Source organism: Platichthys flesus, chromosome 21 (genome assembly GCF_949316205.1).
Source record: "Platichthys flesus chromosome 21, fPlaFle2.1, whole genome shotgun sequence".
Taxonomy (NCBI): domain Eukaryota; kingdom Metazoa; phylum Chordata; class Actinopteri; order Pleuronectiformes; family Pleuronectidae; genus Platichthys; species Platichthys flesus.
The window spans coordinates 13,369,599-13,396,288 of NC_084965.1; the positions used below are offsets into that span (position 1 = coordinate 13,369,599).

The 26,690-nt window shown below is 47.6% G+C and overlaps 1 protein-coding gene across 1 annotated transcript; it reads left to right on the top strand.

Annotated features, from left to right (window-relative positions):
- The first annotated feature begins 279 nt into the window (after window positions 1-279).
- boc (BOC cell adhesion associated, oncogene regulated) lies at window positions 280-25,985 on the top strand. The gene is made up of 18 exons (XM_062379471.1): window positions 280-506; window positions 13,009-13,137; window positions 13,825-14,097; window positions 17,734-17,880; window positions 18,876-19,019; window positions 19,410-19,703; window positions 20,642-20,914; window positions 20,996-21,264; window positions 21,350-21,515; window positions 21,983-22,042; window positions 22,320-22,529; window positions 22,865-23,040; window positions 23,178-23,400; window positions 23,496-23,681; window positions 23,776-23,987; window positions 24,080-24,168; window positions 24,570-24,703; window positions 24,928-25,985. Exons 2-18 carry the CDS (start codon window positions 13,026-13,028, stop codon window positions 25,098-25,100), a joined length of 3,141 nt encoding a protein of 1,046 aa, XP_062235455.1. The 5' UTR covers window positions 280-506; window positions 13,009-13,025; the 3' UTR covers window positions 25,101-25,985.
- Window positions 25,986-26,690: the final 705 nt, after the last annotated feature.

A 26,690-nucleotide genomic window follows, 5' to 3' on the forward strand; every position in this document is an offset into this window, starting at 1 on the left:
AGGACACCGTAGTTTTGAGCACATGAAGTTTGTTTAGAAGTTGTTGTTCCTTCACATGTACACACCTTCCTGTGCGTTATGTGTGCGTAACCACCTCTCCACGAGCTAAAGTCGTCCGCGGCTGCGTGTGTGCACGGATCTGCTGCGTGGAAGAAACGCGCAGGACCCAGCTCCGGGGATTTTGGGAGCCAGTCAGTCCCCATTGTTCAGATCCCTCCTCCTGCTTGGGAAGTGGGAGGACCCGAAAAGGCGTCGCAAAAGGGAGAATTGTTTGAGAGCTCAGTCATCCAAAAACGGCCTTTCAATGCGAGAGCTTGGGGGAGCCGGGGAGAAAATGTCGGTGGCATCGCAGTAAATTACCAAGAGAAGCAGCGAGGCTCTTTTTTTTGTTGAGAGGGAAACGAGAAGTTAAAAAGTGTTGCTGCTTTTCTTCTTTGGGACTAAATCTCGGCGCAGAGGAGAGGAAGGAGGCCGGGAGGCTACTGCGAGGTGCGAGCAGCCTTTTGGTGAGTTTGATCCCTTCATGCGCTCCGTGGTTTTGCTGCTGTTCCCCCTCGCTATCAGCCTGGGTTATAAACTTATACCAACTTGTGTGCGCGTGTTTGAAGTCTCACGGGAGTCTCCGCCAACTTTTACGATCCTTAGTTTGCGTAAAAGTAGCGATTTTGCTGTTAAACGACTACTTCGCGCTGGTGATAGCTACAGTTGTGGTTTGTTTTTCCTTCGCGTATCGATTCACGCGAACTTTACTACAAACTCTCCGCGCCACGGATCATCGTCCCTTGAATGGATGTGCGCGTGTTTGCCTGATCGGTCCGTGAAGTTGGTTTTAAAGTAGGAAAAGTTTAACTTTACGCACCGACTTAGCCTGTTGTTGATGGCTCGAGCTCCGCGTCCCGTAGTCTCCCGGACACTTAACTCAATGTTCCGCTTTTATTTGCTACCACTTACAACACGATACACGCGCGAGGGTGATGATCAGTCTGTTGTGACACGTTGCGGAGATACGTCGTTGTGTTTTGGGACGTTTGTGCGTATTTTCGGGGTGAAAGTGTGTCTGCGCGTTGCAGGCCGCAGCCTATAGTCGCTTCCCATAGGGTAACAGAAAACAGACATGGGGAAGCTCTGCCAGATTTACCCCCATGTTATCATATGAGAGTGCAGGAGTGGAGCTGTGCATGAGGGGGGGGGGGGGGTTTCCGAACAGTGTCCTCGGGTTATGTCAGCTGTGCAGCAAAAAGGGACAACAATGCCCATTATGTGAAGGAAAGAGTTGTTTTGATTTGAGGCATCAGTTTCCGAAGGAGGCGTCAGCGAATGAAGATTGAAACGGCTCCACATCCCATCCTGTTTCCTCCATCCTCACCATCCTGTTGTCACGGAACAACAACTGTACCTGTGCGCATTCTGTCTCCTTCCCTCTCACACCCCAACTCCTGTCCTCGGAATAGACAAAGCCTCCATTACAGTGACAGCATCCCAGGACGGGTCCTCCTCATGTCAGCCCCTCATTCAGGTTCTGCTTTAATGAGAAAATGTTTGTCTTATTCCTCCACCGGCCCTGCTAATGAGTGTTGGCCGGGGTGTCACTCACCGTGGGGGCCCGGTGGAGACACAGAGGACACGCGGGAGGAGGTGGTGGTGGTGGAGGTCTGAAGGAACAGCCGCAGGGGCTCAAGTTTCCAACCCCAGGTGTCGTTTTGTTATTTGGATTACACGAACCCTCCTGCGCCTCGCATGGAGGAACCTCGGGCGATCCAGTGACAGACATGGCATCAGACAAGAGCGGCCGATTGTTCCCACTGAATCAATGTCACTTGGATTAAAAAGTCGAAACGAATGGCCTGGCCTCCTCCAATTAGGTGCACAGCTTTTGAGGGAATTAATTGGTCTCAGTAAAAAAGAAACCGAAGAAGCAGCCTCTTGTTGGTCCGGTTGTTATTGTTGATCATCTCTGGCAGTCGGGAGGATGAAAGTTGAACTAATTGATTTCAGTCTGATTATCTGCCTGTTTCTCACACTGCCACGGCCCCTTTGATCGATTATGTACTGGATGGAAAAACATAATTAGAGGAGTTCACGATCACTTGTACAGCAGTCGGGTACCCATCGCAGTATTATCATGTTCATGTCATTAGTGTCATAACTTTGGGGTTTAAATACAAGAAAGCATATTGAATCAATATCTGCACATCACACATACCCTTCAAGTTCCTCTCTATACTATAACACCATGCTTTTATTAATTCAGCTTGTGCAACTGGATGAAAAGCTCTCAGGCGGCAGTCCACTGCCAAAGTATGAGTTACTGCTGGGAAGTACGGAAGTGGTACTGTTGATACTCCTTCAACCCAAAGCCTGAGCCAAAAACTATTAATCTGCAACTTTCTCTCAGTCACGCAAGTCGCTTTCAGGCAAACATCCCATAATTGACATGTATGATAACAAACTAAACATATTTGGCTCCATTATTGAATATTACAGGTGAAATCCCTATGTCTTTGCTATAGTATAAACCCTTTTAAGAATAAAGTCACAGGCCACAACTACTATAAACTAACAGTAGAGAAACACTTTCGAAGATGTATAAAAGTCTTGAAAATGTGCACACCCGCAGGTTCAGGACTCTAAACTAACTTCCTTGTGTTTTCGATACGGTCTGATGAGTTTGTTACCAGGTACAACTTTACAGTGAAGCCTGATCTTGAATTACCTTAATTTGATTGACTATTGGTTTCCTGCCATACAGGCGTGTAGTGGAGACTAGTTTTCCGCATATTTGGCCAAAATCTGCTGGATAGATTTTCATCCAGTCTATTGGAGCTGAGTTTTCGTATGTGTGTGTCTCCTTGTAAAGAGAAGTTACTGTGTGGATTTAGGTTTGCAGCCAATAGCAATAGTTTCCTGCTCGTATATAACGTCGCCTCTGCCATGTTGAGGTATGATGTCAGATATGAGTGGAAGGTTAGGATTTTACTTTTCTCACCGGGAGGTAAATCAGAGTCTCAAGGTGGAGATGGATTTCCAGAGGCATTTTTCAGATTATAAACAGCCAGCGGTTTTACTGGGACTGCTGCTACTGCTCCCATCTCCTGTTTGTGATCAGAGAGTTTTGACTGCGGTGTTGGAAAGTTGCAGCGTGTTGTTGTAAAGGGTGTAGCGTCGGTGTAAATTCACAATGGAGGGAAAAAATCCTCCCCGAGGGCATGCTTTCATCTCCGTGACAGCGGGTACACTCCTGCAGCCATAACGGCTTTCAGGCAGAATATGTGGGCCTTTACTCCAAGTGTGTGTGTGTAGGATTGTGTGCATGTGAGTGACAGTTCTTGTCCCATCAGGATTATCTTTGCACAGGAATGTATAGCTTGTCATTTCGGCCCTTAAAGGCTCACCTGCATTGTCGTTTTAGGATTACACAGAGGAAAAAGAGGAAAAGAGCGTTTGCATGAGGGAGTTTACACCTTTTATAATATCAGCAGGAGTTATTCTGGATCATTCTACTTGTTATAAACTAGCAGGGGAAACACACTCCCGGCCAAATAAGGCTGCCTCATTTCCCGGAGCTGGACATTATTGGGCTGTTGACATACGGCGCATTAGTCGTCCGGTGCTGACAGATTGGAGGCTCGGGTACGGGCCTGTGCGCCCCCGGGAGGGTTCCTGTGTCCAGTCAGACATTGGATAACCAGAGAGGGACACCTGGACCGGCAGGTGGCCGGGGTCCAAACCCCTCCCCTGGGGCTGCATACCTCTCTGCTCCTGATCTTCCTTGTCAGCCAGGACCACAGAGAGAGGGAGGAATGTAAGGTTTGAAAAAAAAGGGGGGAATAGTGAAGGAGAAAGTTCTGACAGAGAGTTGGATAGGGTGATTATTTAGTACCCTTCCAATAACAGAGCTTAGTTTGTGTGTGTGTGTGTGTGTCATAAATAGAATCAGGAATCCACTCGACCGCTGATTATTGATCGTCCAAGGTCTTTAAAACCAGTTGAGTCAATTAGTTCCACCACTCAGAGTAAAAGTGAAGAAGCTCTTGAATGGATAATGGAGTTTCCCAAACCATGCTCTCGCACTCTCTCTCTCTTTGACACACACGTGCAAACACAAACACACACACACTCACACACTCGCGCCACACTGTGAGTGTGGCGCGAGTGCTGTTAGATCATTGATCAACTCCAGACTCTGTGAAGTGTGTGTGTAGACAAATAGTCCTGTGTGTGTGCAAAGCAGATATTTGGACAAAGATTAGAGGGCTGTTATTACAAGCCAAAAGCAACCCAGACACTCCAGTAGATCATTCACACACAGGCACGAGGTCGCACCCTGACTGCTGCATTTAGGCCCCCATCACACACTTTATCCCTTTTATTTGCTTCTAACACACACTCAGACTCACACTCACACTCTGCTTAATTTGGTGTATTGTGAGTCTACAGTTCAGGTGTTAGACCCGAAGCCTGCACGCATTTCCATCCTCTCACATGCCGTGACGCAAATTCAAAAAGATGCACCACTGCGTGCGGTGCTCCTGTCCCGAGCATGTGTGAACGAAACAATAAAAGCATCAGGGAGACATAAAAAAGAAAAGAACCTGGCTCGTGTTCCAGCGCTTGATCCAATAATCAGTTTTAAAGTGTTGCCCCAGAGAGAAGAAACTCATCATCGAAGAATGTCAAACTGGCAGGAGAAGACATGATTCGACAGAATAAATCACTGGGCACCAGATTAGGTTAGTTATTGGGCCCCCGAGGTTATCGCTGCTGGAATTTTCCATTTGACAGCGCTCGTCTCTGTGCTCCGTCCAAATCGTGTGGTGGTGGAGTTTTTATTTAATGATATTTCGGGGGCTCGGCCGTAGGATAATGCACATCCGAGGCTCTGAGTGACGGGACAAATGGTAGCTGTGCTTGACCACGTCTCTCTCACTCTCTCTCTCTCTCTCTTTCTCACACACACAAATAAATCCTCTGAAAATGAGAGCTCTCTTTGAACCGAGCCTCCTCCAGCTGTTTGTCCTTTTTAAGAAACTCCTCTTGTACACAGCGGATTTTGACCTTATAGCCGTGGAGGAGTCACGAGTCAAAAGTCGGGCCGCGCCATCTTGAACGCAGTTGATGGCCCACACCCTCGCGTTGCTGTTCAATTTCCAACCCCGCTCTGTTTTCTAATAACGCTCATATCTGTTTTTCCTATAACTTTCCCCCTCTGGTCCATTTTTTCTATATAACGCCATGGCCTTTCTCCATTCCACCTCCTCCTCTTCCTCCCCCTCCTCCTCTCTTCCTTATCTCGATTTCCAAATACCTCCTCGTATCTGTTTTTCATATAATATTTCACTCGCCCTGCTTTTCTCTCTCTCTCTCTCTCTCTCTCTCTCTCTCTCTCTCTCTCTCTCTCTCTCTCTCCTTCCCTCCCTCCCTAATTTTTTTTCCCCTCCTGCTGAATAATGGGAAGAAATTGCTCTTGATTTATAATTGGTTCCATTCACTCTGATGCATGAGCTGCCAAAGGAGTTCGGGGGCCCCTTTCACCCCCCTCCGCCCACCCCCTTAAACCCTCCCCACCCGCCTCCCCAAAACGACACAGGAACACACAGGGAGCGGGGGGCTGCACATGCACGTACAGCCATGAAACTCAATGTATGTGACTCGTGCATTCGTGTGTGTAGTTTGTCTTTTCGGGTCGCGGATAAGTGGTAGCCTGTTTTTTTTTTCCTCTTCTTCTCGCATGTTGACGTTTGGTGTTGGAAAAACTTCCTGAGGTCTGCATATTTATGTGCCTCTGTGAGTATACTTTTACCATGTAATAGGAGTTTGTGTGATTGCTTGCTTATGTGTCATAAAGTGTGTGTGTGTGCATGGAGAGAGAGAAAGAGAGAGAGAGAACACAAGCAGGGAAAGAATGGTTGTGGGTAAGTGAAATATGTAACTGTGTGTGTGTTTGTGTGATGAGTACTGTGAAATCCAGGGTATTAGTTTTGCCAGTAGAGTATGGAACTGATTATATGTGTGTGTGTGAGTGTGTGTCACTTAAAGCTTCCCACAAATTGTCCAACTTCTACCAACGAAATTTACACTAACACTCCATATGATGTTGTACAGCGATACGTTTATATATGGGTACAGTTTTTTCTGCCAATCACACACACACACGTTCATACAGTGCATCTATGGGCATCACCTTTTCTATGAGAACTGGGATCGAACCGCCGACCTTATGGTTAGAGGACAACCCACTGTAACCCCAATCAGAAATGTGGAGCTACTCAGTTCATGTTTACCTGATTTAAAAGATTCAAACTTTTGAGTACATGAGGATCATGTCTACAGGTTTTAATGTTTGGCAAAGTTAGTTGTTCGATCAGCCATTTATATTGGATTTTTATTCTTGTTATTGTTTATCTTTGTAGCCAAGTAGCTAGCCTCCAGCTAGTTAGCTACCCCATCAATCTTTTCTTGTATCTGTCCGGTTACCCTCTTCATCATTTCCTTTTTCTATCCACCTTTTCTTCTTCTTTCCCATTCATCAGTTTATCTGTTGTCCCTTCTCTCCCTTCACATATGGTGGGGGTCAAAATCTGTGATCCCTTTTCCCATTGGTAACCTCCCCTGTTCCTTATTTCCTTCCATATCCACCTTTCCTGATGTAAATTTTCCTTCTTCTATTATCCAGCTGACTTTCCTTCTATTCATCTATCCATCTTCTGTCATTCACCTTTCCTACCTTCTTTCTTTCCTTCTATTACCCTCCTCTCCCATCTTCTTCCGATCATCCATCCATCTGTTCTATTAACTCATGTCTTTCTTTCTTCCCGTTATTCTAGCTCCTAGTTATATTCATTTGTTCATCCTAATTTCCTTCTCTATCCATCAGTTCTTATATCAGTTATTTCAATCCTGGTCACTGCCCCTCTTCTTCCCTCCCTCCCTCCCTCTGATGTAATTGTCTAGTACCTACATCATTCTGTGGTCCATCTCTTTGGCTTAAACCTACTCTGAAGCTGCGATGATGTGATCCTGTTCCCATGGCCCTGGTGGGCACACTGGCATCCCACACCAGGCAGCGGAATGTGTGCGTGCGTGTGTGTGTGTGTGTGTGTGTGTTCACCGTGGCACCATAATTAGCTCTCCGTGGTTAATTCAGCTTCGTTATCTAAATTATGCAAATGCTGCGGTGCCTAATTGATTAGAACGCCCCCCTTCTTTCCATTGCAGGGTCTTTCCAGATCCCTCTCGTTAATCCTCAACGCTCTGTAGCTCGTTAGTGTCGGTATGGGGGGGGGCAGAGGAGGGGTTGGACGAGCATATAGCTCGTTAATACTTTGTGAAGCGTGTGTGTTATGAAGGGGGGGGGGGGGGGGGGATTCTCAGCCTCGTTAGGGATGCCGAGATGCTTTTGATGTGTAATTTGATGGCATGAGAACCAGCGACGTCTCGAGTGGAGGATTTGGACCGGTTCTCTTTCCACCTGTTGGCCAGAGCCCTCATGCCAAGATAAGACTCCAGAAGGTTCCCATCTCGCCGGAGAGAGCTCGGCCGCGGGGAGCGGGGAGATGGATGGGAATAGATTAGGAGTTTCTTCTTCGCCAAGTTTTTATACAACAAAGGAGAGTGGATGTTCTGCACGTCAGTTTGAGCTCCCTCTCACACTTTGAAGGAGAGAAGCCGCTTCAAGCAGCTTTTTTGTGCTGCAAAAATATTATCTCTGTATTTCTATTGCAAGGGAACAAATCAGATATGAGAGAATCATACTTTAAACTTACTAACATGCCATTCAAGGCCCTTTATTCAACTTCTTACCCTATATTTTTAAGTGAATAACAAGTGATTGCATGTAAACTATATTGGGCAAGGTCGTCTATGTATTATTGGAGTTTGACTCTTAAGTGACATAATGATAAAAAAGTAACTTGACCTGTGTGCAATTAAGGTCTGAAACAGTGAATTGAATAATCGGCTTGTTCATCAACAAATGTCTTTAAAAAATAGAATTAAATAATTGTAGATTGAAATGACAATTATAATCGAGCATTTGAACTTAAGATTTGAGAAACAAAGTTTTTACTATTGATAAAAAAAAGAGTTATGGACCAAACATTGATTGACAGGTTAATCAATAATGAAAACAGTCATAATTTGCTGCCCTTGAATGTCTTGTTGCCCTTTCCCTGTGTGATGGTCCGCTGGTAAATCGGGTGTGTTCCTGTTTTGTTAAGCAATCTCCGGGACCCTCCTCATCCTCCTCCAGCGCTCGGCACAGGCCCCGGGCCGGAGCGAGAGGCCAGCGAACAGATTGACAGAGTGAGGGGAAAATATGTTGGGACATTCAGTGACGCTCTCACACACGCTCTCTCAAACACACCCTCTCATTGACGAGGCCCTGCTCTCTCCTCCTGCTCGCCTGCCAGTTGACATCCTCTCTATTAATTTGAGTCGCCGCGCTGCTTTCTCAGCCAACCTCTGCACCCCCAGCACCCACACCCCCGACTCCGACCATAAACCCCCGTCGCCCATCTCACATCAATCCCCGCCTCCCTCCAGAACTCTCCACATACTACTCTCAAACCTCTTGGTCATTGAGCCCCCTCCTCCTCCTCTTCGGTCATTGAGCAAGGCCCATCAGCTCTTCCCCGGGCCCTTCAGAGTAGCGTCTCCCCTTTCTCCCGGGGTCCGCGGGGTCTTTGTCCGTGCGCCGGCTCACTGCTTTACAATGACTCTCCACTCTATTAAGGTGCGTTCTGCCTGTTAGCGTCGCCAGGGGCAACTGGCCTCCCGCATGGCAGCTATGCAGCGTGGCATTGTGGGCCGCGGGCTCGAGCGGGGCAGTTGAACCCCCGGCACTCCTCACACTTGACACCGCATGTGTTTATCTAAAGGGGGGCTTTGTGGTGTTTGGAGAACCTCGATGGCAGAGGGGTGGGGGGGGGAGAAACGGGGTGTAAAAAGACGTAAAACTGGGTGAAGAGGGAGGAGGGGGGGGATTCGGGAGGTGATAAATATTCAACAGCTCAGCTCCTCGGAAGGAGTTACTATCCTGCATGGCCCTCAACCACCTCCTCCCCTCCCGTGTGTCCTCTCCATGCCAGAAAGCAGATGGAATGTGAGAGCTCAGGGAGGAGGCTCCAGTCTGGTTTTATCCAATTAGCAGGGTTGTCAAAATGAATTTATCCACGGAGGCAGCAGGACAATGGGACCGGCAGTGGCCCGGGAGAACAGGGGCCCCGGTGTCTTTACTTAGCACGCTCACAATGAACTTCTGTCAAGTGACTCTCCACCACAGAGACATATTAGGCACTCGGATACCTACACTCACGATGCATTTCTACACACACACACGCACACACACACATACCACCACATCCCAAACAAAACCTTGTACCCTCAACAATATCTACTGTACGCCGCAGATGTTGCACACGAATTCACCCACAGACACCTGTGCTCAGATCTGTTTTTCACTTGGCTCCGATTCAAGTTATTCAAAACAAGTTAAAGTCAAGTCTTAAGTCCCCGAGGGGTGGGGCGAGTTTCCACAAGCAGAATACGAGTCAGGATGCTCTCTGGTCTCTCAGTGGTGACCATTGACATGAACATTTGACCATTTTGTTTGTGTTTATAGTTCAGATATTCATGTACAAACCCTTTGTCTCACAATAATGAATCTTTAAGTCGTGGTATGTGAACTTTTTCCCATAACATGTTTTAGTGCAGGGATTTTATTGCCATAATTTGTATGCGAAAATACCCGGATTGCAAGGATTAGATTGAAAGAACAAAATGAGTTGACAAGCGTCTGTTATTGACTGATCTAAAGAATCAGCTGCTTCTTCTTATGTGATCGATAAAAGAAACTGTACTTAATGTGGCTCAGTGAAGTTTGGTCAGTGAGGTCTGCTAGAGCTGCTTATCGACTAAAATATTAAAGATGGAAGTGTTGAAAGTATTCCTGGTTTTTTCTTACTGATTATATTATACCTTGTGCAATACTTTGACGCTCACGTTTTTGGCAGAAAACTTCATAAATCAAGATGCTAAAATACTTTAAGATGATATGTAACTTTACTCCGTTAGTGGTCTCCCAATCCAAACAATAACAAAAACCTAGATTAATGATGTTGCGAAAAAAGCATGGGATCATCCTGTTTTCTTCCTTTATCATTCTGTGCATTAGCAGTTTACTTTGACAGTTTTAGCAAGTACAAGTCAACATGATATTTATTGCAGAATTGCTACATATCACATTTTCAAACATAAACAGAAAAATGGACGATGAATTGGATCAGACGTTTAAAGTCAACTTTCAGCAAGCCACAGGCGCATTTCAGTTGATACCAAAGTCAAACTAAAAGGCATTTTGGGAGTCGCCGACATTTTTGCAGAACTAGCTCCTCTGTACACTCATCATACTTCTGCACTGGAGCCGACAGATTTGAAGAATTCACACAGTTCTCCTCAAAGATCTGTCACTGAAGTATGTTTTAATACCACAAAGCTGCTCACACAGTGTTTGCCATGCTGTGCTTTTCATTATTGGTGTCTCTCTCTCTCTCTCTCACACACGCACACACACTCACGATTTCTCGGTCCTTAATTTAGAGGAGCTGTCTGTGTTTATGCTCTGGTTTTTATCAGTCTCGCTGATGCGTAGGAGGCTCCTCTCCCTCTTTCTCCCTCTCCTTCTCTCTTTCTCTGCCTGTTGCTTCTCTGGGACGGATGGATGGAAAAAGTTGGACGTGGATGTTGGGCCAACTGTTCATCTTGTGGAAGGGTATCTGCTAAGCAAACACAGGACCCAGCTAACTAATGAATCAGACAGACAGGCTAAGAGGAGGAAGGCTTTTCGTTGTGTGTAGGGGGGCGATGATGTACGAGGGGCCTTCTCATGTTGCTCTTGAAACAAAGCGCTTTCTTTGTGCCCGTCTTGCGGCTTTTATTTTGAAGGGACAGGTAGGGAGTCTGGAGAATGAGGTAGCGTGTCCCGCTGCGCGTCCAGTTGGCAGACTCACCGGTGTGGTTTACGGTTAGCGTCCCTCGCAGTCGGGACAGGTGCTCGATACAGATGTGCGTCTCTAATGGGCAGCTGTGTCTCGGGTTGTGTCCATACAGCGAGCGGCCACAGAAGCCACAGGCCTCAACCTATGCTCACTCCTCATCCCCACAGTTGCTCGCTGTTTGTTTACCGAGTCAGCCCACTACTGATGGGCCACTCTGAGGAGACCAGTGAGTAAATGAAACTGAACATGTATGTAGGGCTGCTACTAAGGGTTGATGTCTGCCACAGCTTTCCAGTTCACAGTGTTCAAATGTCTCGTTTTGTCCGAATTACCTTCACAAAATAAAGGTTACAGGACTAAGAAAAGCAGCAAATCCCTTGTTTGCCTTTTTTCGTTAAAGCTGTAATATTCTAAGAGGTCACTCACTATTAGGAACTAACAAAATAACTCCGGATGCTGTTCTACTCAGCTTTAGGGAGTGTTTTGGCATTTTTTAAGGTCACTGTTTTTCAGGCCCACACCTTTTTAATGGTTTCGATTGACTCATTCTGCTCCCATCTGCTGTTCCCTGCCTGTTCAACTCGTAACAACTAGCTGGAGCAGTACGTATTATGCGGTGGAGACTCAAACTGAGTTAAAAGGAGAGAGTGAATATTGGACTAAAGTGTTCCAGTTTACAACGTCCACAAATCGTTCTCTTTTGTGCTGGATGTTTGAAAAATTCATCGTATCGACTTTAAAGAGGAGATCAGAGTTGTACTCCCTAGGGGCACAAGTAATCAGCTGATGAATAAACAAAATAACCAAATGATTAATGGACTAATCGTTGCAGCTAATCCATGTTATTTTGGGGGAAAGTTGGGAAAATAAGTCTAGATTTTCAACACACTTCAGTGATGTCCAAAGAAAACCCAGTAAGCGAACGTGTGGCCTCGTTTGTGTCGTTAACTGCTGCTTTTCCATCAGCGCGCCGCTTTGCTCATTTACGAAATACGTGCCAGGCTGCTAAACTGCTGCCATTAGATGATGAAGGTGCGCTGTAAGAGTTTCCATCCTTTTACTGTCCTGCTTTGGCCCCTAGCGTGTGTGAGTCCCTCGTTTCCAGGCCTCATTAATCATCGCGCTGCCATAATAAGATCGGAACAAATATGTATGAGAAAGTTGTGCGCTGCTTCCATTTTTACCGTAGCGATTGCAGGGGCGGTTTGTGCCCATTTGTGTGTGTGTGTGCATGTTCAGCGACATGTACTGTATGTACATGCGAGGGAGGGAGGGTGGGTTGAGGTTCAGTTCTGCAGGACCACCCTCCTCATTCTGTCGGGAAGTTGTTAGTTTAACCTGACAGGAAAGAATTCGGGAAACTTGGCAGCAAACGACACAAGGGAGAGAGAGAAGCTCCTCTCTCTGCATTAACTGTTAATAGACTGACCATCGTCTCGAAGTGAGAGAGTCCGCCGCTCCTCCGCCTCTCCTCCTGCACATTGCTGTGCTTTATATCCCCCCCCTGCCTCTCATTAGTCGCTCTTTGTCCCGACTCTTTAATACAACCTGTGTGTTTTCCCTTCCTCCCTCCCGGACCCTCTACCTGTATCGGTTACACCTGAGTGGGAAGGTGGAGGGGTCGGGTTACGGCCCGCAGAATGAGGGCGCCCCTTTGATGGATGCAGGGCTGGATGGGTGCGGGTGCAGGCGGAGGAGATGGGGTCAGCGGTGCGATGGGGGCTGACAGAAAAGAAAGGCTTCATTTGTGTCTGGAGTTTGGCTGCTGAGGGGGATGCCGAGTGCGCCTCCTCGCCTGGGTTGTGTTTCCTTAATGGCTGCCTGTTTGTGCGTGTGTGTGTATAAAACGAAGATAGAAGCAGAGAGACACGGGGCTATGTATGAAATAAAGATACAACGTTTATATGGATGATGTAGGTTTGTTTTTGTTTCTGTCCGAAGTAAGTTGTGGTGATTATTGCTCTGTGTGCATCAGGCCTGCCTCTAACCTTCTCCTGTTGATTTTGTGTTTCAGGGGGTAGTGTATGGAAGATGTTTGGAACGAGAGACTGGACTCCGTGGATGAAAAAGAGAAGGGCTCCAGTGTTGTGTGCTCTGGGTGCAGTACTACTGTGCTGCCTGCAGAGCGGCGCCTCAGTCTCCGGTGAGTACACGGAACAAGATGTTGGGGAAAAAACTGGAAATGTAACAATCTGCATTTTAAAAAAAAGAAGAAGAAAAAGTCTTCATTTGTTTGCACGGAACATATTACAGGCTCTGTCTATGCTCAAGTGCATGAATGCCTTTACATTAGTTTTTCCAAACACCTGGTACAGGATAAATCTTGCCAGGGATAAAAACAGTGTGGCTCACAGGCAGGGAAGTGTTTAATGTGTCTGTCAGCAGCAACAGCAGTTTGTTTGAATTATATCTGCAGCAGAAGGTAGTTTGCAATAAGCTGCACTCGCCACCATGGGTGAAGTGAAAACTGAAAGCTGTAGAACTGCAGTAAATACCCTTTTAACTGATAAGTTCATTGACAGAGACATTGCAACTGCTTTGATGAGTGATTATAACTTAATAGTTATTTCTTCAGGCAGAATTTCCAAACAATAATGTGTAATTCTCACAACTTCCTGATTTAACTCCAATCCAATCCATAGTCGGAACATATCAATATTCCGACTATTAAACTTACTCTGAAAACGACATTATTTCTATTATGGTGTTTGCACAAGTGGCAAATAGATTATTCCACACATATTCCTATACACTTACTTGATTCAAATGCAAAAAGAAAGAAAACTATAATTAATCGGCTCTTTTCGAATCTGTATGATCCTTTCTTCAGATGAGGTCCCCGTCTTCACCGAAGAGCCCATGTCCGTGGTGCAGAAGTTGGGCGGCAGCGTGAACCTCCGCTGCCGCGCCCGACCCGCCTCCGCCAACATCAGCTGGCGCCTCAACGGCAAGGAGCTGGTGGACGGGGATGTTGGCGTCGTGCTCGGCCCCGTCGGCCTGTTCATCCCCGCCCTGTCCAACCTGACGCTGGGGCGGTACCAGTGTGTGGCCAGCACCGGCGCTGGAGCCCTGGCCAGTGTGCCTGCTAACGTCACCGCTGCCAGTGAGTAACTGCCCACACAAAAGCTGCGGCAAATATACACAGGCCCTCCCGATGGCCCCTTTTCTTGGTTTGTCAGAAAGTCTTTGACTTAATGTTCTCGAAGTAAAACAAAAACAGTGAGGAGGCGTGTTTGTTTCTCTAAGAACTTCAGCAACAGTGGTGGGTAAACCTCGTACTTTTCCACTGATGGTTACAAAGGTCCAGCGACAGTTTCTATGCTGATGATGGAAAACTGTTGCACATCGGTGAGATCACTTGAGTCTTCAGAAAGTATCCACTCATTCCCTTCCCGACAACATCTGCTGTTTCAAATTGATCTAATGGAGGTTAAAGTGAATTATTCTGCACACTGACATTTTTAGTGCTTTGCTGCTCTCGACTCTGTGTTGTTATATTTGATATGCATCATGGGACTCAGGAGGGGGCCTGGAGCTGTGTAACCGGAGCCGGAGGAATGGAGGGGACCCAGGGCCGGGGCCAGTCAGCTCGGCGAGTAGGGACCACAGCTCAACCCGGGGGCCCCCTCCCGACCTCCACTGGCCCCTTCTCTCCCCACAACATCGCATTCCTCTCCGCAGGCCCCGACAGCAGGGCTCGCCAGAAATTATGGCCCCGTAATTGGGTAGAGGGTTGGGGGCAGATGTGTGTGTGTGTGGGGGGTGGACAGAGGATATGGGTGTGTGCCTGACTAAAACACTGAGTTAGTTTAAAAGCAGCAGCCCTGTTAACTGTATTGTTTTACATGTGGGGTTGTGATGTATGAGGCTGTGTGTTCCAGGCCAGTCGAGACAAGACGAGACGGGATGTCACATTCTCCTGTTTCCTTGAAGCACCTCCATAACGTGACACGCGCTCGCATTTCTCTTCCCCTCGCACATTTTTCACTCCGCACCCTGTCACTTTCTCTCCCCTTTCCTCCTTTTCATTATCATTCACTCTCCCTCCTCTTTTGCTTTTCCTCACCTCCCGCTCTAATTTTTCCCCTCACTTCTGCCGAGTGACGCTTTGTCGAGCGGTGATTACGAGAGACGCGCACAAAGGCGTTAAACAAGTCATTGGCGGCTCCGGTAGCGGATGAATCCTGTTGCGATAACCACATGTGGAGCCAGACCGGTCGCCCTGCCTGCCCTTACCCCCCAAAAAAAGTCTCTAATTTAATTTCGGCCATCCCCAACCTGCCTAAGGAATTGCTCCATGGGGAGTGTGTACGTGCCTACCTTTCCATATGAGCCCTCCTAGTTGTGTGCACATGTTTTTTTTTGTGTTGAGGATAGGTTGATTCCAGAGCCTCCATGCTGTCCGCCTCCGCAGAATCTCTGCTCTTTTGGCAGCGGTTTAAAAGCTCCTCACTCGAACTCTTACCCAGACAAACCCCCCCCCCCCCTCCTTTGTTTTAGCTGCAGAAGACTCCGACGTGTATCTGCACAACGTGAGCGTTTGCACAAACACGTTATAATTCAGATGCACAACACGCGGGCCTCCTACTGCTGCACATAAAGATGATGAATGCCCTGTCTCTCCACAAATATTTTTCAAAGTTGGCCCTGCCAAACAGCGCTGGTGCGGGAGGTCTGCAGCACTTTATGAACACCATCAATCGTCCATTCCTGCAGGATGAACGCACACGCACACACACACACGCATACACGCGCACACACACCTGAGAGGCACACATGCGGGGTTGTTCCTGTTAAGAATGCAGGGCAGTGCAGTGTGTGTGTGTGTGTGTGTGTGTGGGGGGGGGGGGGTTGAAAGGTGTATTTCAAAAAAAATTCTGGACAAAGTAGGCAGACGGAGGAGAGATGGATGGATACTTGGTAAGGGAGGGAGGTAGAGGGGGAAGGTGGCTGTAAAAACAGCACCTGATTGATTTAGCAAATGGAGCGCCACATGGCCTTGACATTTTTCCCCTCTAAGACACACACACACACACACATACACACACACAACTCTTTGGTTGACATGTCCTGGCTGGGATTCTCATCTTTCAGAACAAGAGCCGAAACAGAGTCGGAGACGATGAGTGTCTGGACCCCGGTACCTCTGCCCCCTCCCCTCCCCTTCCCCCCCCCGGACAGATCCAGGACGCATGGTGAATAAATCAAGCGTCCCGCTGTGACGCTGTTCGCCCGGCGCTTTGAGTAAATCACGGCGACGTCGCTATCGGCAGATACCGTGGCCTTAACAAAACGTTGCTTATTGAATTAGAGCCGGATTCAAAGTCTCCTCGGCTGAGCGTGTGTGTACCAGCAGCTCGGACTGTTTGCCAGCGAGCGCGGCCGCTCCAAGAAAAACACACCGGTTTTAGCACCTCTGGAAAGAATGGAGAGCGACGCCGTGTTTGTTAAGAATAAATCAACAACGGCCTGCTGGATGTTTAATTGAGTTCCTGGAGAAGTTTTATTTATCTTTCATTTCACTGCTGGACGCCATCATGACAAATCCCTCAAGTTGTTGGGTTACTTTCTTTTTCCTCTCTGTCTGCTTCCTTTCCTTTTTTTCCCCCCCTCCTCTGAGTCTCATGCGATTTTCCTTCTGCTTCAAATCTCTAAAATGGCAGCATGTCCCCTGCTAAGATTTTGGAGCGTTTGTCCTTTTTTCCTCTTGCCGTTTCCTGCCCAAACGCAAACTGGATATCTTTCTGTGAAACTTTATAGGACGAACACCTCTCACCTTTGACCCCTCTGTGGCCAGGCCCCGGGGCCGCTCAGGTGGGGGTTTAAGGAGGTCAGAGGTCAGATGGGTGTCTGTGGCGTGCAGACTGCGTGTCTGTGGGACACAGTTGCAGCACATGGCCCCAGTAATCTCACTCCTCCGTTTCCCACAGAGTCTCGGGCGGCTCCAGTCGCAGTATAATGTTGGACCGGATTAACGACACCCACTCGAACGTTACAGACACCACACTCAGGCTTTTCGGCCTCATCTGAAGTGACATGGAATGAATAAAACAGAAAATGAGCCGGTGTGAAAATGTCTTCAGTCGGATCACGTTAAGATGAGCAGTGGGAAAGAAATGAGACTAACCAGAGGCAGAGGAGGATTGTATTTATATATAGGAGGGTCAACACAGAACTTGTGGGAATGTGGTTATGAACAATGGGGCTGATGTGACTGGCGCTTAACATGGAAACAGCTCGGTTATACAGTTTATTATAGCTCAGAACATTGTTGTGTTCTTCTTCTAAAGCTGTGTACATTTGTGGTTGGATGTGATTCACATGCAGTATTAGCATTAAAAAAAAATGTAAGTTTAGTTTAGTTTACCTTTAACATTATTGTAAATAACTATAACTAAAAAGAAAAAACCAATACAATCACATATATAGAAATAATATAAAATAGAAATTGATATAGAAAAATGTATCAAATATTATGGTGAAAAACAACTGCCGCTGTGGTGATTTATCTCTGTGCTCAACCTTCATCAGGCAAAGGCACAGACACGTCACAAATGAACCACTGCACGTAAAGTTTGGTCCACTGGTCTCTAAATATGTTTGTGATGGATTTTTCTGCTCCGATATAAATACAAGTGTTCATATCTGCAAACATAAACAGAGATGTCAACATGCGTCGGCCAGACTCTTCTTTGGATGAACGTCAAACTGACTTCTCTCTTGCCCGTGTGTTCTCCAGAGATGCGCGACTTCGAGCCCGACGACCAGCGGGACATCGAGGTGGACGAGGGCAACACGGCTGTTATCGAGTGCCACCTGCCTGAGAGCCAGCCCAAGGCTCAGGTCCGCTACAGCGTCAAGCAGGAGTGGCTGGAGACGTCCAAAGGTACCCGAGCTGCTTCTTCTCATCAGGATCTCCCATGATCATCCTCCTCCTCCCTCCCTGCCTCCCTCCTCATTCCCATACTATCTTTATCATTTCCCAGAATGCTATAATCCTGCTATCAGGCCCATTATACACCCAGTGATAAGGGGTATTTATCTCCAGTGTTGAAACATGGGAATGCAGCTGTTTATTTTTCAAAACTATTTACTTCGAAGTTGGCTGGAAGAGAATGAAAAGCTCCTGTGGTTTGTGTCTGGTATGTTGATGATGCCCGCGAGCTGTAGGTACTGATATCTGCAGCTTATCTCCGAGGAAATGAAGACCACATTGACGCTGGCGGTCGCACTACGTGGGATCCACCTTGTGGCCGCTGGCGACGGTGCAGGCGTGCTGCAGAATGGCACATAGGAATCATGTTACAGTGTTTCACAATGTGGACCTATACTGTTGGCAGTATCTTTTCAAAAAGTTTAGGAATAAGTTCCAAACACGGCAACGGTATTTCTTTAGTACCACATTGTCCTCTATGAATCCTCAGGACAGCACATTCGATCTCCAGTGTGTACGTTTGGCTGTAGTAAGAGAAAGTAAGCCGAGCCTTCCCCTGAACTTAAGAGGCATTTTGTTTTTCGTGCCTGATGTTTTCCCTGATTACAGACACGTGCTGCGTTTAAAAAAAATCAAGTAGAAATTCCGGCCAACGTGTCCGAGCCCGACCCACACCAAGATACGGGTCCCGACCACATAACCCCAGTGTCCCCTGGCTTGAGTCCAGCCTGGGACCTTATCTACACGTCACGTCCCCCTCCCTTCTGGAAGGTTATTCATCAAATAGAGGAAAATACTTTAAATGTTTTGAATCTTTGTCTTCAAGCCATTAAAAGCACAACTCCCCCTACAGAAGCTGTATTAGCCTATAAGTGATTATGTTGTTGGATTATTTGGATTTAACAACCCTATTGACATCTCTTTTTTTCTTTTCTTCTTTCCTTCAGGGAACTACCTCATCATGCCGTCAGGGAACCTGCAGATAGCCAACGCCACGCAGGACGACGAGGGGCCGTATAAGTGTGCTGCGTACAACCCCATCACTCAGGAAGTCAAAACATCCACGTCTGCTGACCGCCTGCGCATCCGCCGTGAGTCTCCGTCCCTGACACGCATGTTAAGAAGGAACAGCGAAGGTTGTTTCTATTAGTATAACTTTGTCTAAAGAAAATGTAATTAGATGTCACACTGAAATAACCGCCGCTCGTTGAATGAGAACAGAAAAAAGCTGGTAGCTGTAGGAACATGTGGAGCACATGTGTCTGACTGTTGCCAGTTGTGACTTCTATCGTCCGATCTTGCCTGAACACATTTGGTCGCAGGAGATAAAGAACACGAACAAGCTTTTGCATCTTTCAAGTCCAAGATGAAAGTGCTTCGACTTCGCATCGTGATTTAGTTCCTTGTGTTCTAGATATAATTTAATCGACAACAGGTTAACAAGCACGTTAAGCTTTAGACTCTCTCTATGTCTCTTCCAGGCTCCACGTCAGAAGCCGCCCGGATCATCTATCCGCCGGCGTCCCGCTCCATCATGGTGACCAGAGGCCAGCGGCTGGTGCTGGAGTGTGTCGCCAGCGGCATCCCGACCCCGCAGGTCACGTGGGCAAAGGATGGGCAGGACCTGCGCTTCCACAACAACACGCGCTTCCTGCTCAGCAACCTGCTGATCGACGCCGTGGGCGAGGGCGACTCGGGAACCTACATCTGCCGGGCGGACAACGGCATCGGGTCAGAGAGCTCTGCAACGGTGCTCTACGACGTCCAAGTGTTTGGTGAGGGAGCTAAGAGCGTTGCATGATTGTTGTAAAATCTTCCGGGTTGTGTTTTTCAGGGATTCTCCGGAGTTAGTCTTTAACATTTTGCCTTCTGGTTTTGGTTAGTTTCACTAGAGGGCCAGCAGAAAAAGTCCCAAACAATGTCAAGAGCAGATCTTTGCCTTCTCACGTTCAGCCCCTCTGGATCATTTCAGGAATATTTGCGGATTCCTACGCATGTTTGAAAGCAGCTTTAGTGACTTGATTTATATTTTGGATGTTCCTGGTCAGAGTTTTGTCTGTGTTATGGATTTAATAGTTGGACTGCCTCCTGTTTGGTGGACGGAGAAGACGGGGGGGTCTGTGTGTGTGCGTGTGTGAGGAGCACGAAAGCCTGGGCGGAGAGCTGGTGGAGACAGAGCTCGCTATTCTGCAGCACAACTTGATTGCAAAGTTATGGATGACTGTTTTTACAGTGATTTTCTCTGTGTGTGTGTGTGTGTGTGCGTGTGTGTGTGAGTTGTGGGCTTATTTCACTGCAGCTGGCTCTAATTAGAGCCAGAGAGCTGCAGGAGCTGTAATGAGCTCTGTCTTTCCCTTATTCACAAGCAGCCAACCATCAACTAGCTGCCCCCCCCCCCCCCCCCCCCCAGTCCTATAGCCTGCACACACACACTTGTGCAAAGTTGTGTTAACTCGCGCACACACGTGCTCGTACACATGTGACATTGTCGGAGCTGAAATGATAAAACAGAAATGGATTGTTGAAGTTATTTAGACGAGCAAAAATACCAAACGTTTATTGCTTTCAGCTTTTAATATAAACCACAGATATCTTTTTGGTGGTTTTGAATCCCTTCAGACCAAACCAGTCATTTGAAGACGTTCTCGACTTGGCCTCAGCCTCCTCCGTCTGTTTTCTGTGTCTGACTCCATTTCTCCGCTCGCTCCCTCAGAGCCTCCGCAGGTGACGGTGGAGCTGCAGCAGCCGGAGGTCGTGTACGGCGAGACCGTCCGCATCACCTGTCAGGCGCGCGGCAAGCCCAGCCCGGCGGTGATGTGGCTCCACAACGCGCGGCCCCTCGCCCCGTCTCCTCGCCACCGCCTCACCCCCCGGATGCTGCGCGTCCTCAACGTGGGCCCTCAGGATGACGGGCTGTACCAGTGCATGGCTGAGAACGGGGTGGGCAGCTCGCAGGCGTCCGCTCGGCTCATCACGGTGTCGACTGGTAGGTCACGCGGTTTTATCATTCATCGCAGATTCACTCGTGTTTCACGGCCGCTAATAATAATTGATTCTGTCTCTGAAGGGATTTCAGCCAGAGGGAAGTTACCCTCAATCTACCGGCCGCTCAGCCCGGACAAGGTGCTGAGGGAGCAGCCGCCGGTGAGGCCCGGGGCCACGGGGGCCATGTTGCCTCTGGATTGCTCCGAGCTGCCGGGACAGATCCTTCCTGCCGAGGCCCCCGTCATCCTCAGCCAGCCTCGCACAGGCCGGGCCGACTACTATGAACTCACCTGGAGGCCGCGGCACGAGAGAGGGGTCCCGGTGCTGGAGTACATGGTCAAATACAGAAAGGTACAACAAGGGGGAAACTCTCAAAATTCAACTAATATAAGTTTTAGCCACTTCTTACTCAAACCAGCACGTTTTTCTGCGTCAGGTGGGAGACCCTCTAGCAGAGTGGACCCCCAGCAGCATCTCGGGCTCCCTCCATAAGCTGACCCTGGCTAAGCTGCAGCCGGACAGCCTGTATGAGGTGGAGATGGCCGCCAAGAACTGTGCAGGTCTGGGACAGCCTGCGATGATGACGTTCAGGACCGGCAAAGGTACAGCACTGTCAGAGCAGAGTTTCTAACAATAATGGAACAGTCAAGAGGCCACTTTACAGTATCTGACATGTTCTTTCTTATGATGTACAGCGATACTGTACTGTAAATTACTGCAAAGGTACTTTATTTACTTCCCAGTACTATTTATTCCTTTTGAGCAAGGATTGATTTGAAAATTTCAGTTCCCAGCAGATTTAGAAAACCATTTGATTTTTTTAAATAAAGGGATGAATTCATGAGTCATTTTTTTTTTAAATTATGTTTTCTGTGGGAACAAATAAAATTCCCTGTGTGCCACAGTCATTTGGAAAGTATTGACACACAGGGTTCTGGTCAAATCATGCCTTTTGTGGGTAAACCCAAAAGAACAGGGTGTCACCAGTCTTTTTAAACATGACTTCTCTTCTTCTCTTCTTTTCTTTCTTCAAACTCTGACGTGACGGTTGATTTTCTTGTGTCTCCAGGTCGGAAAGGTCAAAATGATCCACCGAAGACTCCGGCCGTTCCTTCCCCGAGTCTCTCTCGTAAGTGTCCTGCGGCTGCTCCTGTGGCTAAGCCTCCTCTGATTAACCAAACTAACTCCTGCTGCGGTGACTGTGACTGAAAACAGCTTCTCGTTCTCCTTTTGACTAACACCAACATTTCTCAACTTCTCTCTCCTCTCCCTCACTGGAGGATGAGCTCCCAGTAAGTTTGCCCTGTGGTGTGTTTCGTCATAATGACAGAAAGTTGTCTGTGAGTTTTCATGTGTGACGTTTCCCTTCGTCTGACTTCGCTTCTCCTCCTCCTCCTCCTCTGCAGCTCCCGAGGCCCCCGACAAGCCCACGGTCTCCACGGCCACGGAGACGTCCGCCTATGTGACCTGGATTCCTCGCGGGAACCGTGGCTTCCCCATCCAGTCCTTTCGGGTGGAGTACAAGAAGGTGAAGAAGGCCGGAGAGGACTGGGTGACGGCGGTGGAGAACATCCCTCCGTCGCGGCTCTCGGTGGAGATCACGGGCCTGGAGAAAGGTCGGTCCGCCATCACACGCACCTAAAACACTGCTCCTAGTCACAGGCTCGGTGGAGCTGTCGTTCCGTGTAGTTACGACGACGATGTCCTGCATCATCACATTCCCACGGCCCCGTAAATTCATCAGCATAATGAATGTTGTTGGAGCCATTTCTGTAATTGCTGCCATCAATCAAAGCCACGACTGAATTGCATTCGCTCGGAGAAGGGAAAACAGAGTAATGTGAAAACAAACATCATTCGTCAGCGCCCAGCATGTTACCCCATTCAGAGCAGCTCGCCACCCCCCCCCCCCCCGGAGACAGATTAGTGATGGTTATCCGTCTCCCTGCAGGTACCTCTTACAAGTTCCGTGTGGTGGCGGTGAACGTGATCGGTTCCAGTCCTCCCAGCGCTCCCTCGAAGGCGTACACTGTGGTGGGCGGGAGAACCCACGAGCGCCCAGTGGATGGACCCTACATCACCTACAACGAGGCCATCAATGAGACGACCATCATTCTCAAATGGACGGTGAGTCAAGAGGAGAAATATAATATTGTAATTTACTGTTGATCACGGGGCAGGTGAGAACTAAAGTGGGTTTTTTTTTTTTTCTACTGGAGAAATCACAAAATAAAGTGTAACATAAATCATTTTTCCCTCAACAGTACACTCCCGTAAACAACACGCCCATCTACGGCTTCTACATATACTACCGGCCCACGGACAGCGACAACGACAGCGACTACAAGAAGGACGTGGTGGAGGGAGACAAATACTGGCACTACATCACCGACCTGCAGCCGGAGACCGCCTACGACATCAAGATGCAGAGCTTCAACGAGAAGGGCGAGAGCGAGTTCGGGAACGTGGTGATCCTCGAAACGAAGGGTGAGTTGGTTGGGCTGATTCGAACTCGACCGAACACTCCCCCAGTCCGTGTGAGACAGTCCGGTTGACGTTTCCTCTCTCCACGTTTTATGCAGCTCGTCCCAATTCCCCGCGGACCGATCCATCCATGTCCCCAGACACGGGGACCGGGCGCCCCAGTGGACGGGTGCCTCGGCCGGGCGACCTCCCCTACCTCATAGTGTGCATTGTCCTGGGAACCTTCATCTTGATCATCGTCGCCTTCATCCCCTTCTGCCTGTGGAGGGCTTGGGCCAAACAGAGTGAGTGGCTCCTCGTCGCCCCCATCAGGTCCCAGCAGGGAATCACGTCTCAGCCTCTTTATCCGTGTAATTCTCCTCTTTGTGCTTGTTTCAGAGCAAACGTCCGACTTGTGTTTCCCTGCTGTGGCCAGCCCCGTGTCGTCATGTCAGTACACCATGGTGCCTCTTCAGGGACTCGCCCTGGTGGGCCACTGCCCGCTGGACGCCCACGTGACGGCTCCACATGGCGTCTACCCGGCGAACGGAGAATACACTCCGAATGGAAAACTTCATCACCCGACACACTGTCGGCCAGGACTGCAGCAGGTACGAAAGAGACCCACTTGTTAACCGGCTGTGATTGTTGAGAAAGTCCTTGAGTCCTTGAATAACGATGTGACTGCTTGTGTTCTCTGCAGAATGAGGTGGATTGTGATTTGGAGCGCGACACTTTGTTGCCACGGCCGGTGTCAAATGGACACGTGCCCGTCTACCACTACTCCACCAGGTACGTTTATGGATAACACTTTTTTACTGCAGGATAACAGGAAATAACTTAACTGGAGCCAGAACAATCAATTTACTAAAGGATTACTTTGTCAGCCAGAACATTAAATATTCATTATTTATGATCAATTATTTGTGGTCATTATTTTATTGAGGCAAAAAGGCCAAATATGTGTGATGCATACAGTGGAGGATAATATGCTCGAACCAAGTTATACATCTTTTTCTTCTTCTCTTCTTCTTTCATATTCATTTATTTGCGCAATTATGACAAAGGCATAGAAATGAATCAATTCTATAGCCAGGTGAAAGGGTCTCCTGGGACATTTGGAGAACTGTCCTGCTCCTTCCTCCCTTAACAGCCTGGATGTTAAACCCTGCTTTGTTCCTCATCTTCCTCAGCGGTGCAGATCCTCACGAACAGACGTGCTGTTCTCCCGACGACTCCACTCAGCAGCTCCTCGACTCGCCAGAGGCCGGAGGAGACGGCAGCTTTTGTGACGGAGATGAAGTGGAGGACGACTGCATCACTCAAAGTACATGTGGATTCTTTTATTAATATCTGAAGAAGTGAAGTTAGATTCCCAAAACGTGGGTCTTAGATACAGATGAATTCCATTTCCTGATTGAGATGACTTGACTTAAGCTGAGGATTTTGATTTGGTTTAGAACTTTTTGTATTTTTCCTTTAAAAAAAAAAACTGTAACAGCCTACCCTTACGTTTTCTGACCGGTGCTCTTCACCTCTTTCTTCCCACAGAGTCGGCGTCGTTCCCTCTTTTATCTCTAGAGGACGAGGGGATTTTCACCACGCCCTCATCGGCGGCCACGACGCCGCAGTCGCAAGACGCGGGAACGCTACAGGAAGTGAGCGTCCTCCCGAATGAGGCGGCGCCCGAGGACGAAGGGAGCGGCAACACGACAGATGCATGAGAGACTGTTTGAAAGAAGCAGAAGAAAACGAGAGAAAATATTTATTTTTGTATCACAGATATTTATATATTTATGTGTTTGTACATAATTGTCTGATTATACTGTATATAAGGTTATTTTCATATTGAAAAAGACTCTTTATTCTCGCTGCCCCCCCCTCTCACTGCGTCACGGACTAAGGGATGTGACGCTGAACGCTGTCTGCGTTTCCTGAGGAGGGAAATAAGATGTTAGACAATTAGCACTTCCTGTCCAGACCCTCCTCATGTCATTCCTCATAGACCCTCCATCCTCAGTGGGCCTTAGGTGCTTAGCTTTACGTGCAACAGAGACAAAAGGGACCATTGAAACCAGTCTGATGCCGTGTGACATCAGGAGGTGCTTCTTCGCCGTTGCTTTATCACGTCCTCAAGAACCATTTTGTATAGCAGTAACACAAACGTATTTTACGCCTCGTTCATCATTAACAACCTATTAACACGTGTATGCAACATAAATCATTGTGTTTCAGTAGTGTACAAGAGATTATATATTGTATGTTATTTATTTTTCTATTCTATGTCACTGAATGGGAGAGATTCTGGAATATATCTTTAAACTCAGTCGTTGATAAGCTGAACGTTACACTGCCACCACTTCTGTGTTTACTCATTCGCTGGTTACCAAATGTCAGCTAGGTGAGGGCGCTGTGACAGGTGTGTGTCAGTGTTATTATTGTTCCTCCCTCACAGGTCGGTGCAACAAGTATTAAGTCTTCACCAGAGACGTCTGCAGTCGAAATGAAGGAGATCCTGAATCTACACTCCCCGTTTTTTTAAATATAGCCGTTTTATGGTTGCACATGCTGGAGCACTATTGCATGTAAATAAAAGCTTATGAAATTGATCCGTGTGCTTGGTGTGTCTGTCTACGGCAATGTGACATGTTCCTATAGTAGAAATATCAAAGATAAACGGAAGTATATTTTAGATAATACATAATATATATTTAACATTTATCATATATTTATTCATTCCACTATGGAAATTATGTTCGTCTGTGTTTGTTTGTTCGTTAGTTCAACTAATTATTAGATGGGCAAAGCAGCTGTACCGATTTCCATGACATTTTGTGAAGAGGTGGGGTGTGATCCAAGATAGAACATAATAGATTATGGTGTGAATTTTTTCCACCTCACTCTACATCTGCCCCCAAATTGAAGGGGATCCTCTCAGGCTCAGGCCTCACCCTCCAAGTTTGGTGGAAATGGCTTAGAAGTTTTCAGCTAAATCATGGAACAAACATTATTTATGTCTCCACTGAGGTTAAGAAGGAATATTTCAGGCCTTCATCAGGCTCCGCTTTATAGAAAACTCCTGACCCCTCTATTTAAAACTGTTTGAATTACTCACAGGTTTTAAATCCACCTTTCCATTATACACAAAGGTAGTGGCATCAAACCACACGTGTGTTTGGTAACTGATAGGAAGTGAAATATGTCAACCTGAAGGGCGTGAACTGAACAGCCCTGAACTAACCTTCTCTCATCTCCTCCTCTGTGCACTGACCTTAGACTGTTTAATGAATATATTCCTTTGCATAGTCTATGGT